Source organism: Lissotriton helveticus, chromosome 10, assembly GCF_964261635.1.
Source record: "Lissotriton helveticus chromosome 10, aLisHel1.1, whole genome shotgun sequence".
In the NCBI taxonomy this organism is placed as follows: Eukaryota; Metazoa; Chordata; class Amphibia; order Caudata; family Salamandridae; genus Lissotriton; species Lissotriton helveticus.
Genome location: NC_136071.1, coordinates 73,536,314 through 73,550,483, shown reverse-complemented (window position 1 = coordinate 73,550,483; position 14,170 = coordinate 73,536,314). Strand labels below are relative to the sequence as shown.

The following is a 14,170-nucleotide window of genomic DNA, read 5'->3' as shown; positions in this document are numbered from 1 at the left end:
TAGCTCTCTCTGAAAACGTTGTGATCTTGGTTACAGCACTGTTGTTACCTGATGTCTAAGTTTCCATATCTGGTAATAATGAGAGCCCGAGAGACACGTTAATGAATTCCCAAATTAAAACTTGAATAGAAATACTGGATATTACTAGCTACTCTCTGACTAATGCTTGGAACAACTGTCAAGTCCTTTAACTAATTCGGCGCTTTGCTCTAGATTCACTGATGTGACCTCTTCACTGACACGTCACAGGATGTGCTGTTTTATTGCGGGATCACCACAGCACCTACCGAGAACAAGCATTGGCATAGCCAATAGGTCTCGCCTTTGGGACCTTATAAGTGTTTAGCCATGCAACGGTTGATGTTCTTGCACCAAGGATATTGTGCTGCATAACTAAATACTTATAAGGTTCCAAAAGTGAGAACTATTGGCTATGCCAATGCTTGATGAAGGATGCTGTGTGAGGGTTCTGTCTTGTTTTTCGTAGTAAGACATTCCAAATCCTAGGGGCCATTCCTGTGAAGCAGCGGTTATAAGTTTTCTATTTTTAAATCGTTGTGGTTTTAGAAGAAGGTTATATGAACTCCTGTTAGTTCTTTTGCCGCCCGATGGTAATAGTTTTTCTGCAAGATATCGTGGTGTTTTGTGATGCAGTGCCTTGTGTGTCATACAGGTGATTTTCAAATGGATTCTGGCCTCAAAAGGTAGCCAATTATGAGTTGGTGGAGGCCCCCCATAAAGGGCTGATGCCAGCTGATCAGGGAGATAGGGCCAACCCAGGTCCAAGCAGGTGCTCCGTCTAGGTCCCCCAGCAGGGAGGGTCCACTGAATCTTCTTAGTCCCTATTCCGTGATGCGCAGCACAAGAGCAGGCCTTCTCCAGTCTAGTGGCATCCCCCAGGTGGGCGTCTTCAGGGCAGCAGTACAAGTTCGAAAGCAAAGGAGATGCAGAGTGCCTGCTATCCCCCCAATGAGTGAATGAACATAGTTGTTCATTATGTGCACCAGATTTTACACTTGCGCGGAGATCACAGCCACTATAGAGGGTGAGCAGTGAGATTGTGATAGATTATCAGGCACAACACACTAGGACGGAGCTTACCGCGGTTCTCAGATTCAGTGGGCTGTCAAGGTTTCCATTCCTGGGCAAGCCTTGCTTCACAGGCCGGGCCGCTAGGCCTCCAGGGACAGCTGCTCGACCCAGTCTACAGGTTTAATGAGGCATAAATGCCCATCAAGGCCCGAGACAATCATAGGGAGTAAGTTGCACACCCCCTCAAGAGAAGCTGTGGCAGTTCTGTAAGAGGGGGAACCCCACAAACCAGGCACAGAAAAGGTTGCAGCTGTGCTGGCAGTGCAGCTCAGCAGGTCGAGGTAGGTCAGCCAACAGCAATGCACCAGATGAGGGGGGGTCATGTAAGGTGTCGAGAGGGGTCCCACACCAGGGACGTCATACTCACCGTGAAGGTCCTGCACCACCGTCCTTCCTCTGCCAGGTTGTCGGGCCTCTACTCGAGTGGGCCAGAGTACTTCTGCCATCCAGGAGCAGGCCAGCGCCTCCGTGGGCGCTCACAATAGGGTACTCCCGAAGCTCTCCAGGCGGCCACCAAGTGCCACCGCAGTCACCCACCGCAGAGCGCTAACCGGACCTTGGTCCGGCAGCCAACAGTCACAGCCGTCCTGGGCCCTGGCGGTACTCCCCTTCAAGCGGGCCGCTGGCTCCCTGTGCATGCAGTGTTCGTCCATGGTGGCATCGGCATCTGCCGCTCGCCCCATGCAGCTGAGGTAGGGTTGCCTCTTGTCCCTGTGGGTCTCCGCAGCGCATGCTGCAGGCCCTGCTAGGCCACAAGTGTGGGAATCTACATTCTCGCCAGCATTCTCGAATGGCTGTCGGCTACAGTACACTGGTATGTTGTGGCAACATGAGCCAATCTAGGATGTTTAGGATTGAGCAGGCTAATGCAGGATTCAGAAGATATTACTGTCTGGCTGGCTGAGAGCCCGGGAGCTCATGTCCTGCTGGACATGCTTCCAGTCCATGCCATTGTATGGATGTTCACGCAAGACAACAGAACATTGTAGGACAAACAGTCTTACAAACCATTATTTCAAGTATCTGCACCATCTAATGCCACCGCGAGAGAAGTGCTGCTTTACAGTCCATGCACAGCATATGTTTTTGCGGCCAACATATGCTACGAATGGGTTATGTTACTTACCCTGTAAGCATCTGTCTGTAGCATGCGGGGTTGCACATTCACACGTGTCCTCCTGCCTCCCCGGCAGATATAAGATGGTGTTAAATTTACACATATGGATCATTACATAAACATAAGATTGTTACATGCATTTTCAACATCAATAACTATCTTTCATAACTCTATCCTCACTCGCCAAAATGGCAGGGGAAAAACTAATCTAACAATGTTGCCATTGGCATGCACATTCTGTTGAAGAGGCAGAGACTTGCCGTCACGTCGGCAATAAAATGACTTTTTCAATAAAAGTAAGTTGTAATGTCCGAACCCAACACTCGATGGCAGAAGTGTGCATAGCCTGAGAATCTGCAGCACTACACGCTAAGAATAGATGCTTACAGGATAAGTAACATTCTGTAGTAGGGGATCTCTGTGTGTAGTCATAATCTAGTGAATAGTCCCGCCCATGTGCGTGCTCCTGCAAGCTGGACCCTGGAGCATTGAGCTCTCCCTTTTCAAGGGTTTATGGGTGATTTTTTCACTTTTTTGTCAAGTTTAGTGCTTTCTAAGTACTTTGGTGCCTTTCTTCTTGTTCTTTGCACTCTTTTGATGTCAAATATGCCTGCATTATTTGACAAATGCCCGGAGTGCTCCAGGAAGAAGGCCAAATCAGATCCCCATGAGGTGTGTATCCTCTGCCCTTCCCTCTTCCCATGTCCCAGAGGAGTGTGTGATTTGTCAGGGCTTCTCTGGCAGGACCCTAAAGGACAGAAAGATGATCAGGCTTCAGGGCCTTGAGGAAAGAAGGCTGAAGGCACAAGGTGAGTCTGGAGGGGCTTCCTCTGCCCGTGCTGAGGCCTCTGGGGGGCTCCCCAGGGGCAGGAAGACCAGCAAGTGTCACCATTCTCCGTCTGGGTCGATTGCACTGACTAGGACGTCGAGAGGGATGACTACAGTATGTTCCCTGTCTCCCCAGGGCTCTGGGTCGAAGCGACGTCGACGCTCGACGTCGAAGGAACTGAACAGACCGCCGTCGAAGTCTCCTGTGACGATTTCGGAGTCGACGTCGAGTGATCGACGTCGAAAGGCCCGGAGTCTGCGCTCGCCGTCGAGGCGACACCGCCGTTCGCCGTCGGCGAAAAGGAGAAGATCGTGGTCGAGGGGATCCTCGTCGTCAAAGAGGAGTTCGCCGTCGAGGCGAAGTAGATCGCCGTCGAGGCGCCGAGGGTCGCCGTCGAGACGCCGAAGGTCGCCGTCAAGGCGAAGGAGTTCGCCGTCGAGGCGAAGGCATTCACCGTCGAGGGGTAAACGGTCGACGTCGAGGAAAGGACGCTCACCGTCGAGGGACCGACGGTGGCCGTCCGGTCGCCATTCTTCGACGCCGAAGAGACGGAGAAGGAGATCCGGCGCCATGGGAGGTTCTCCTACGTCCCAGGCTGGAAAGGAAGGCGGATCACCGGGTTCGGTGTACTCCATGGTGTATACTCCGTCACAGAGGCCGGTTACACCCCCGCCTCCGTTACCGAGGGGACTCCCTCCGAGGGACCCTACTCCTCCTCCTCTACCACCACTACCTCACACTATGCCTCGACCTCAGCTTCCAGCAGACAAGCCGCCTCCGGTCCCTCCGAGGTCGGCCTCGCTGCCCAGGTTTCCGACCCCTCCCAAAGGGACACCTAAGCCGAAGGCCCCGGCCAAGCCGAAGTCGCCCGCCCCGGTGGTACCGGCGGATCGACCAAAGCAGAGGAAGTCACGATCACGCTCTGGACGGAGCGGGAGGTCGAGGAGTAGACGTAGATCCTCCACCAGGTCAAGACGTCGCCATAGGAGGCGTGGATCTAGGTCCCGCACGAACTCCTTCAGGTCCAGGACCTATTCTCCGACCCTGTCGGAATCCCCGGGGACAAGGGTGTCTCCGGTGGACGACATCAGCACGGTCCAGGATGTTCTCCTGAGGGGGGCTGCAAAATTGGGAATCACGGTGACGGCTCCAACACCTACGACGTCCGTGATATTTGAGACGCTTCACAAGAAGCATTTGTCTCGCCCTCTACTGCCACTAGTGCCCGGTTTGGTAGAGCCTGCTCCCTCCCAACTTTTGAAGAAGTACAGGGCCCCGGATTCGGACCCCGCTTTCCTGCGGATAGACCCGGTACCTGACTCTGTTATAGTGACGACGGCCAGGAAGTTGCATTCTACCTCCCCGTCCTCCACCGTAGCACCCGATAAGGAGAGTCGATGGATCGACTTGGCTGGTAGGAAGGCTTGTGGGACTGCATCCACAGCCATGAAGGCGTCCAGTGATGCGGCGTTGTTAGGGCGGTAGGACCGTGCCCTGTGGGAATCCATACAACAATTCACGGAACTCCTGCCCCGAGACAAGAGGGAGGACTTCCAGGAGATACTCCAAGAGGGGATGCTGGTTTCAAACCAGGTCATCAGCGCGGCTGCGGATGTCTCTCTTTTGGCTGCCCATGGGTACTGTCATGGGATCAACCAGCGGCGCCATGCTTGGCTCAGGCTCACATCACTCAAGCCGGAGGCCCAGCAGCGGGTGGCCAATCTACCCTTCTCGGGGGAAACCCTGTTCGGGAAGCATGCCGATGATGAGATGGCCCGCATGAAGGCGGAGGCAGAGACCCTGACGGCTGTGGGCTTGGAGAAGCCCAAAGAAAAGAAAGCCTACCGTCCGTTCCAGAGACGGTTCGGTGCACAGGGAAGAGGACGAGGACAGTCTTCGGGACAGCAGCAGCAACAACAGCAGCAGTTCCGGAGACCCTTCCAGAAGCGCCAAAAGGGTAGAGGTGGACAGCAGTCCTCTACAGCGAACAAGGGCCCGGCCGGGTCTCGACCCTGAGCGGTTACTTCCCCTTCATCCGTTACCCGCTCCGGTGGGGGGAAGCGTTCAATTTTTTCTGGCAGAGTGGAGATAAATTACTCAGGACAAGTGGGTGCTGAATATTGTTTGCAATGGATACAGTCTTCGGTTCACCAGCCCGCCTCCATCGATTCCTCCGGTCTACTCGCAGTTTCAGCTGCGTGAACTCCAGACGGAGGCCAATATCCTGTTGAGGAAAAGGGCGATAGAAGACGTACCTCTGTCTCAAAGAGGAAGAGGTCTGTACTCCCGGTTCTTCCTGGTTCGCAAGAAGGACAAGAACGATTTCAGGCCCATTCTGGACTTGCGGCAGGCAAACAAGTGGATTCGCAGAGAAAAGTTTTGCATACTGTCGTTGCATCAGATTTATCCTCAGTTGCAACAGGGAGACTGGCTATGTGCAATAGACCTACAGGATGCGTACTTCCATGTGCCCATTGCACACAAACACAGGAAGTTCCTGCGATTTCAAGTTGGCACCAACCATTATCAGTACACAGTGCTGCCATTCGGGCGGAAGTCTGCGCCCAGAACATTCTCGAAGTGCATGGCAGTGGTAGCAGCACACCTAAGGAAGACCAAGGTGTTTGTCTCCCCGTACCTGGACGATTGGTTGATCAAGGCCTCCTCCTTCTCGGAAGCTCAGGCGCATTTCCAGAAGACGTGTGTTCTTTTGAACAAGCTGGGGTTGCATATCAACATGTCCAAGTCTGTCCCGACTCCGGTCCAGTGCATTCAGTACTGGGGAGCCACCATCAATACGCTGTCAGCAAGCGTGTCTCCTTCGGAGGAGCGAAGGTTATCTCTCATTCGGAAGGCTCAGGCTCTTATGACCACTCCATCTACAACAGTGAGGACGGTGTCTTCTCTACTGGGATCGATGGCCTCTTGTATCTTCCTAACGCCACACGCACTACAGCACATGAGACCGTTGCAGGAGTGCTTGGAGGATCAGTGGGATCAGAGGAAAGGGTCTTGGGACGACAAGATGCAACTGTCTCTACATGCTCTTCTGTCTCTGAAGTGGTGGTGCTCAGCGGAGAATCTCCTCAGGGGGGTTCCCTTCCACAAGGACAATCCCACTCAGACTATCGTGACGGATGCGTCTCTCCAGGGCTGGGGAGCGCATTCCGGAGACTTACAGATTCAAGGAACGTGGTCCCCGAGGGAGTCCACGTATCACATCAACTTCCTGGAACTCAGGGCTGTTCACTTGGCACTGAAGGCCTTTCATCCGTCCTTCCAGACCAACTCTCTGCTTGTACAGACGGACAATACGACCACGATGTATTACCTCAACAAGCAGGGGGGCTCGAGATCACGCACTCTGTCGCAGGAGGCGCAGGCGATCTGGCGATGGCTTCTGGCAAGAGGACTGACTATAACGGCTACCCATCTACCAGGTGTGCAGAATGTTCAGGCGGACGCACTGAGCAGACTGCTTCAGGAAAACCACGAATGGGTCATAAACGACGAAGTACTAGGGGAAGTCTTTGCAAGGTGGGGGACTCCAGACATAGATCTGTTCGCCACCGCCGAAAACAGCAAATGCCGAGACTTTGCCTCCAGGTACTACCAGCAGGGGACGCTGGGGAATGCTCTATGGATCGACTGGTCGAACAGCTTTCTGTACGCTTCTCCACCCATTCCCCTGATTCCGGCAGTGCTCCTCAAGCTGTCCCAGTCCAGGGCGCGGATGATACTGATTGCCCCGGAATGGCCCAGGCAGTGGTGGTTCACGGACCTGCTTCACCGGTGTCTCCTTCCTCACATACGGATGCCGTGCAGGCCGGACCTTCTCACGAAGTTCGGGGGGCTGATGTTGCACCCCAACCTCTCGTCTTTGAGTTTGGCGACATGGCTCCTGAGATAGTGCAGTATGGCCATTTGAATCTACCCGAAGATTGTGTGGATATATTGAAGGAGGCTAAGAGACCTTCCACTCGGACTTCCTATGCGTACAAGTAGAAGAGGTTCTGTATCTGGTGCAAGTCCAAGAACTATGACCCGACGACGTGTAAGGAAGATGTCATCCTCCCTTACCTTCTGTATTTGGCGCAGTCTGGCCTTAATGTTCATTCCATTAAGGTTCATCTCGCTGCATTGACTGCCTACAGGAAATGCCCTTCACAGACTACCTTCTTCCAGATCCCTGTTATAAAAGATTTTTTGGAAGGCTTGAAGAAAGTATTCCCTCCTGTCAGGCTTCCTTCGCCTTCATGGGAACTGAATGTGGTGCTGTCCAGGTTGATGAAGGAGCCTTTTGAACCTATTCATAAGGCTTCGTTGCAGCACCTGTCCTGGAAGGCGGAGTTCCTCGTGGCCATTACATCGGCCCACAGGGTGAGTGAAATTCAGGCGTTGTGTTGCCAAGAACCTTATACTGTATTTCATGCTGCTACGGTTGTTATGCCAAGGTTATTTCTGATTTTCATGTCAACCAGACTATAACTTTGCCTACGTTTTTTCAGAATCCTTCATCTCCAGCGGTAAAGTCTTTACATTCCCTGGATGTTAGGAGGGTGTTGAAATTTTATCTGGATAAGACCAAAGATATTCGTAGGTCAGACCAATTGTTTATCAATTATGGATCAGTCAGGACGGGTCTTGCTACCTCTAAACAGTCCATCTCTAGGTGGATTGTGTCCTGCATACAATTGTGTTACCAAAAGGCTAATAAGACCTTAGGGGTTAAACCTAAGGCTCATTCCACCAGGGGCAAAGCTGCCACGATTGCTTTGCTCCGTAATGTTCCAATTGCAGTAATCTGCAAGGCGGCCACTTGGAAGTCGGTCCATACCTTTGCTAAGCATTACTGCCTGGACGCTGATGCCAGGGCAGACGCTCGGGTTGGGCAGGCTTCGCTGCGAAATCTGTTCACACAATAGTGGTGTTATTTCTCGTTTCTCCACCGCCGCTTTGGTGTGGGGATGGGCTTGCCATTCTATTCACTAGATTATGACTATACACAGAGATCCCCTACTACAGAAGGAGTAGTTTCTGTCCTGTAACTCCAGTTCTGTAGTAGGGGTATCTCTGTTATAGTCATAAGCGCCCGCCCTCCTCACCGGTGGAGAGAGAGATATTCATGTAAGGAATGCTACAGGTCTGGCGTGTTACGCCTTCAAAAAGAACTGAAAGTAAAAGGGACCTGCAGTGCATTCTGGGATACTGTGAAGTTCTGGAAAGTTCTCTTAAAGGCACAGTATCCTGTTCTGAGCCACATAATGGCTATGGGGCTTGTCTGTCCATGTCTTCCTCTCTATCATTCCAGAGGGTTTTTGCTACTAAAGCAAGGGAAATCTGGACAGGCTTTGCTGTTTGTGGATTTTTTTGGTGGAATTTCTAGTTGAAGTACTGGACAGTGTAGCCTGTTTATAGGCTGCATTATCTGTCTTTAATTCTCTCTTAAGTGTCTGTGCAGTTCTGCATTTTTCGACACTTTAAGAGATTATTTTTGATTGCTCCGGGTTCCACGCACATGGGAGGGACTATTCACTAGATTATGACTATAACAGAGATACCCCTACTACAGAACTGGAGTTACAGGACAGAAACTACTCCTACTCCATTTTACTATGTAATCAAACAACTCATTGCTGGTTCTTTTATGAATATTTTCTGAGATCTGCCCTCCGGGGTGCTTTAGACCATTGTTTGTGTATCTCCTAAGTCTGTCTGTGTTTGCTGGCGTTTTTCTTAAAACACTTCGTGCTACTGTTACCTGTAATGTATTTCATGTATTTTCGCAGGTTATGGATTTGCCCAGCACCCAAAAGGTGGAAGTCTACTTGGTGGAGCTCTACTTGTGTCAGCATAGTGACATGGACAACGCCATGACTGCAGAGTTCAGCCGCACAGACACGATAGGTGAGGTTACATTTGATAACAACCATACCTATGGGAAATGGAGACCTGTCAAGATGTGTAGATCCAAAGGATTTTTAAAATGAACTTGCTTGCTCAAAGGATCTGTATTTGCCACTGACTGGAAGAGTTAAGTATTGCTTGATTATGGTTTTATCTCGCTACATTAACCATAGAATATCTCAGTGCATGCACAGGATCCCGGAATAAAACCATAAATATTAATTTTCAAATTTGGAATGCCTTTAATTCAAATTCAAATAGTAAGTTTCACTGTGGTCATTTTTAGATTTTTGTGATAGAAGCCGAATGTAAAAGCTTACAAGAAATAGACTGATTCTGGTATGAGAACAGACATTGCTACTTTAGGGAATCCATAAGCTGCCCTCTCCCCTCATGAAGAAGGTATTTCTTCTTTTTGTTATTGGTTTTGATTTGTTTGTTCCTCCTCTAGATTTGCAGTCAATATGCTGCCCATTTGGGAGGTGACCTTTTTGTAGAGAGAAGTTGCAGAAAGATCAGTTTATCAACATCCTCCTTCCTGACTGATTTGAAAAACTGTGTGTAACATAAAAAATGTTTTACTTCCGAGCTAATCTGGGAGAGGTTGGGAAACGCTCTTGTCCTGGAGGTAACCGTAGTCCTGTGGGACGAGGGAGCAGGAATCTGCCCTTTTCTTTTACTTGGTGCTAGCGAAGGTTTCACTTCTGGTCAACATCTTGACACGGAGTATTGAACTTTTTCAGAGGATTCATGTCTGACATCAAGGTTTTATTCTCATTTGAGATCCTGGTTGCTTTTGAGCTTGATTCGAATTTAGGAAAGCTTTAAGCTGTGATTAGTTCATTTACAGTGAATGCCTTCAAAATTTTGTTTGGCAAGACTTTTATTTGGTTTGATTGACGTCTGTACGAGGACCGAATGATTTACTTTTATAAGAAGGATGACTTGTTCGAATGTGTTGTGCCACCATATAGATGATTCATCATTAATGGGCATTCTCGAAACTAACAGGAATTTGTAGAAGGCCAAAAAAGAGACATAGTGGCCTGATGCTTGAAGCTATTGCACAAATCAATCCTATCTGTATTCAAAGCTGATACAAAGGGAGAGTTCCACAGAAAATGTTTCTTCTAGTACTATTAGCGAGGAGCATTGGACCACTATGTTTTTACACAAATTGATCATTTGATGCAAATTGAGTCCAGTAAGATTTAGAACTCCTCCCAAAATGATCATGTATAAGCAATATGATAATAGAAGGTAAGATTTTTTAGGCTTGGACATCTGGCCCAAGTTTTTTTTGTTGCACTTTGTTTTTTGGATATCTATTATAAACCTCCTTTTCCCCCCATTAATTAGGAGGATGACCTCTTAGTGGCGGGGACGAAAGGCAGGTGAGGTGTATAGGCCAGCTCTCTGAATTCCCAGCCTGTAGCCCTATGCAAGGTTGTTTGCTAAGGTTATTAAAACTTATCTTCTGGAATGGGTAGATGTTAATAACATTCCGTCAAAGGCACATATGAGTTTTAGGATTAGGTTGTTCAGTATGCACAATACAATAGCCCGGGACAGTGTGGCCTAAAATTTCCTAAGGATGAGTGGAGTGCCTGGTATTATGCATTTGTCGACATCTTTACTGCATTTCACTGGATGCACCAAGATAAATAATGCACTAAAATACTCTACACGTTCCTTTACTGGTTGGGTTCAGTAATAGGTGGGGTATATTATAAAGCCTGAACCTGTGCAAAGTTGTGTAGAACTGTGTCACTAAATGACTGAGCTGTTGTCCATATTCATATTCAGGTCTTCCCTGAATCGGAAGAAGCATTCTGGGGGCAGTTTCAGGCAAACAGCCCGCATCAGCCAGGCTAGCTTGAATCCAGTGGCAAAGTGAACAAGGGACCCACTTCTGGGCATACCCTGCCAACTTAGGGCGAACAAAGAAAACACAAGGAGATGATGCCCGGAGCACTAAAACTTTTCAGACACTCACCCCCAGAAACCGGTCACAGAATGCTTGTTTCCGGTTCAGGGAAGACCTGGCTTGGCAGTTCGGACTGGACTATTCCCATGAGGGACAGGATCAGGACTGATTTGCATATAGCTGGTTCTGAACTGAGGTGGCGAAGTGAGTTAAAGAATGATGTAGGATTCAACCCAGATCTGTGACTGGAGGTGAGTGTCTGAAAAGTGTCAGCGCTCCGTCCATCATCTCCTTGTGTTTGCCTTTTTCTCCCAAAGTTGGCAGGGTATGCCCAGACGTGGGTCCCTTGCTCACTTTGCCTCTGGATTCAAGCTAGCCTGGTTGATTAAGGGTGTGCTACCCAGTAACCGGTCCCAAGATGCTTGTTTCCGGTTCAGGGAAGACCTGGCTTGGCAGTTCGGGCTGGACTATTCCCATGAGGCACAGGGTTAGGACTGATTTGCATATAGCTGGGTCTGAACTGAGGTGGCGAAGTGAGCTAAAGAATGATGATGGATTCAATCCAGATCTGTGATTGGTGAGTGTCTGAAAAGTTTCAGTGCTTAGTCCATCATCTCCTTGTGTTTTCCTAGACCTTTTAGACCGCCCTAGATTTTTGGCCTCCTAAAAAGACGTCAGAAGTAACTTCTGTGTCTCATGTACAAAAGTGGAAACCACTGTTCTTCTAAGTTTGCTCCTCTAATTTAGGCATGTGAATATATGAAATATCCAGTGCTGGAAAATAAATGAGTTACCTGTAATTCCAGTTGTCCTGTGTTTGTGTCCTCCATATATTCACATGGGAACTTCACTTTTTCCTGGTCAGCGATTCACTTCAGTTATATGTAGTCCTCTCGTAGTGCTATGAAACCGGAGTTATTGTGGCATTGTAGGGGGACAGCTCAGCATTTCCACCACATTTAAAACTGCCTAAACTTCAGCCACTGAAGTGCTTGTGCTGCTAAACAAACTCTTACTTTGGGCCTATGTGCTACTATTTAAAGTGACTTGGAACACTGCAGAACTTGTTTTACAGGTAAGTAAATAATTTGATATTGATCACTAGAGGCAATTCAGCTAGTCACTCCACTTTCTGGCCACCAGAAGGGCCCACACCCAAATCCTCCTTGTGTAAAAAGCATAGATATCAAAATAGACTTTAATGTCCAGATGGGCAGCCAGCTATCCTCACTAATTTTAGTCGAAAAAAGTGTCCCATACTACATTATCTCTCCTTGGATTGCTGGTGTTATGCCTCCCTTGATGAATGCTTGATTATTGAACAAATTAACTTGTCTAATGGGCATTTTAATTTTGTTCATGACGGTGTCAGTATTTGAGGTTGCTAACTGGTAGGTAGACTATCCTACCTATAAAAATATGAACTAGCATCTCTGTTGCTTTGATTATTTTAACAAGTTTTGAGTATTTTTAAATGACCCTTGGTATATAGAAAATATCAGGTTGTTAGCATCAAGCAACATTTTTTATGAACGATTTTGCAACCTAAAATGTAGTGCAAATCAAGAGGAAGAATGAATAGTCTTTTTGCAGCGTGAATCTTTCTGGATTCCCTATGCTGTGCATTATTCCGCGGTCTAGTGGTTGGGTCCGGAATCGTGGTCATTTTTTTTTTCGTAGCCCAGGTGGCCGTCGATGTCCCACCTTTTCGTGTCCTTCCTGTGACGTCGGCACGCTTCCTGCGGAAGCGCCCACCTTTGGGCGCCATCTTCAGATTATTTTTTCCGCCGTTGGGTCTGGATTGTCACCAAGAGGTTCCAGAGTTTTTGGAGAAAAGAAGAGGAAAAAGACTGAAATCTACCAAAAAAGATTGGAAAATACATCGAGAAACAAGACCACTGAGCCGGGACGACGAAAGACTTCGACGTCCAATGGAGAATGCGCACACAGGGGCCCCCCTGAGCGCAGGAATGGATAAAACTCTGTTCAAATTCTGCCGCAATTGCCCCCGCAAATACGCGCAGAAGGACCAGCACCCAGTTTGCAACCTCTGCCTACCGGTCGACCACGAGACCAAAGATTGCAACACCTGCTCCGTCTTTACACTGAAGACTCTCCGGGTTAGAGAGAGGCAGAGGAGAGCCAACAACAGCATTAAAGGCCAAGGTCAACCTCCGTCACTTCGGGACTTGGGCCTCTCCAGTGAGGAAGAGGACAACATCGCCGAGGAAGCAGATGACTTCACGGTCGTAGAGACCGATAAGAAAACATCAAAAGAGGTAGGAGATGTCGACCCCGAAAACCCCAACAGACTCTCGAAGGCCTGAGTCAGACTCTCGAAAAACAGAGTCTAAGTCCACGAAAGGAGCACCGGCGCCGAAAATTCCGACGGCCGCAGCTGCATCCAGGGACAAACAGCCCAGTGGATCCTTCAAAAAGGACTCCCAGATGGCGAAAACACAAGAAAAGCCTAGGTCGTCGAAACACGTCCCCGAAAAGGTGCACTTGACGCCGAAAGAAAAGGACACGAAGGCTATTTCGACGTCTACGTTGAAGAGATCGTCCAAAACACTGTACGCCGAACAGGCCGCAGAGATGAAGAGGAAAAACAGAAGGCTCGAGGCCGAGATGGATAACATCCTGCAAAGAAAAAGAGAATTCTTTACGAGTGGATGAGAAGGTTCACAATCCCGTCGAAGCCGACGATCGTCGAGGACAAAGGAGTTCGATGCCGAAGAGCCGCCGAAAACTCCCGAGCCCCAGGAACACCAAGCCGAAGAGGGCCTATACTATGACAAGGAAGACCAGCACACAAGTTTGGGCTCTGCCACCTTGGTGGCGCAGGACCTGGATTGGCAGGACCTCGACACTGAAAGCCCGGAAAAGACCTTGGAGACGTACCCTTCGAGGCCTTCGCCACCAGATGACTTTGGTATCTACAACATGGTCATCAGGAATGCGGCAACAGCTTATGGAGTGAAACTGGAGGAAGAAAAACCAAAAGCCTGTTTCCTCTTAAAGACCCTGCTCCCCACGCAAACCAGGAGTCCGTTCCTCCCCATGCTACCAAGTGTCCTGCACCAAGGGAGGGAGGAATTCAAGGAACCAGCAAGCTGCAGGTCTGTCGCACCTAGGACAGAGAAGAAATACAAACACCTCTAAGGATCGTCCCTACATCCAGGGATCCATCACGGCTGACTCCATCATTGCAGCAACAGCCAGAAAAAGGGCCAACGTTCCAACAAACTCAGGCCCACCACCAGACAAGGAAAGTAAGAGGATAGACCTCACTGGAAGG

At 49.2% G+C, this 14,170-nt stretch overlaps 1 protein-coding gene across 1 annotated transcript in view; it reads left to right on the top strand.

The window, feature by feature from the left end:
* Positions 1-14,170, top strand: part of USP11 (ubiquitin specific peptidase 11) — a 452,733-nt gene that overhangs the window by 168,566 nt on the left and 269,997 nt on the right. Inside the window, exon 4 of the mRNA XM_078664784.1 lies at positions 8,828-8,945. Within this exon, the coding sequence (XP_078520910.1) occupies positions 8,828-8,945 (118 nt within the window). The remainder of the gene's footprint in view (positions 1-8,827; positions 8,946-14,170) is intronic.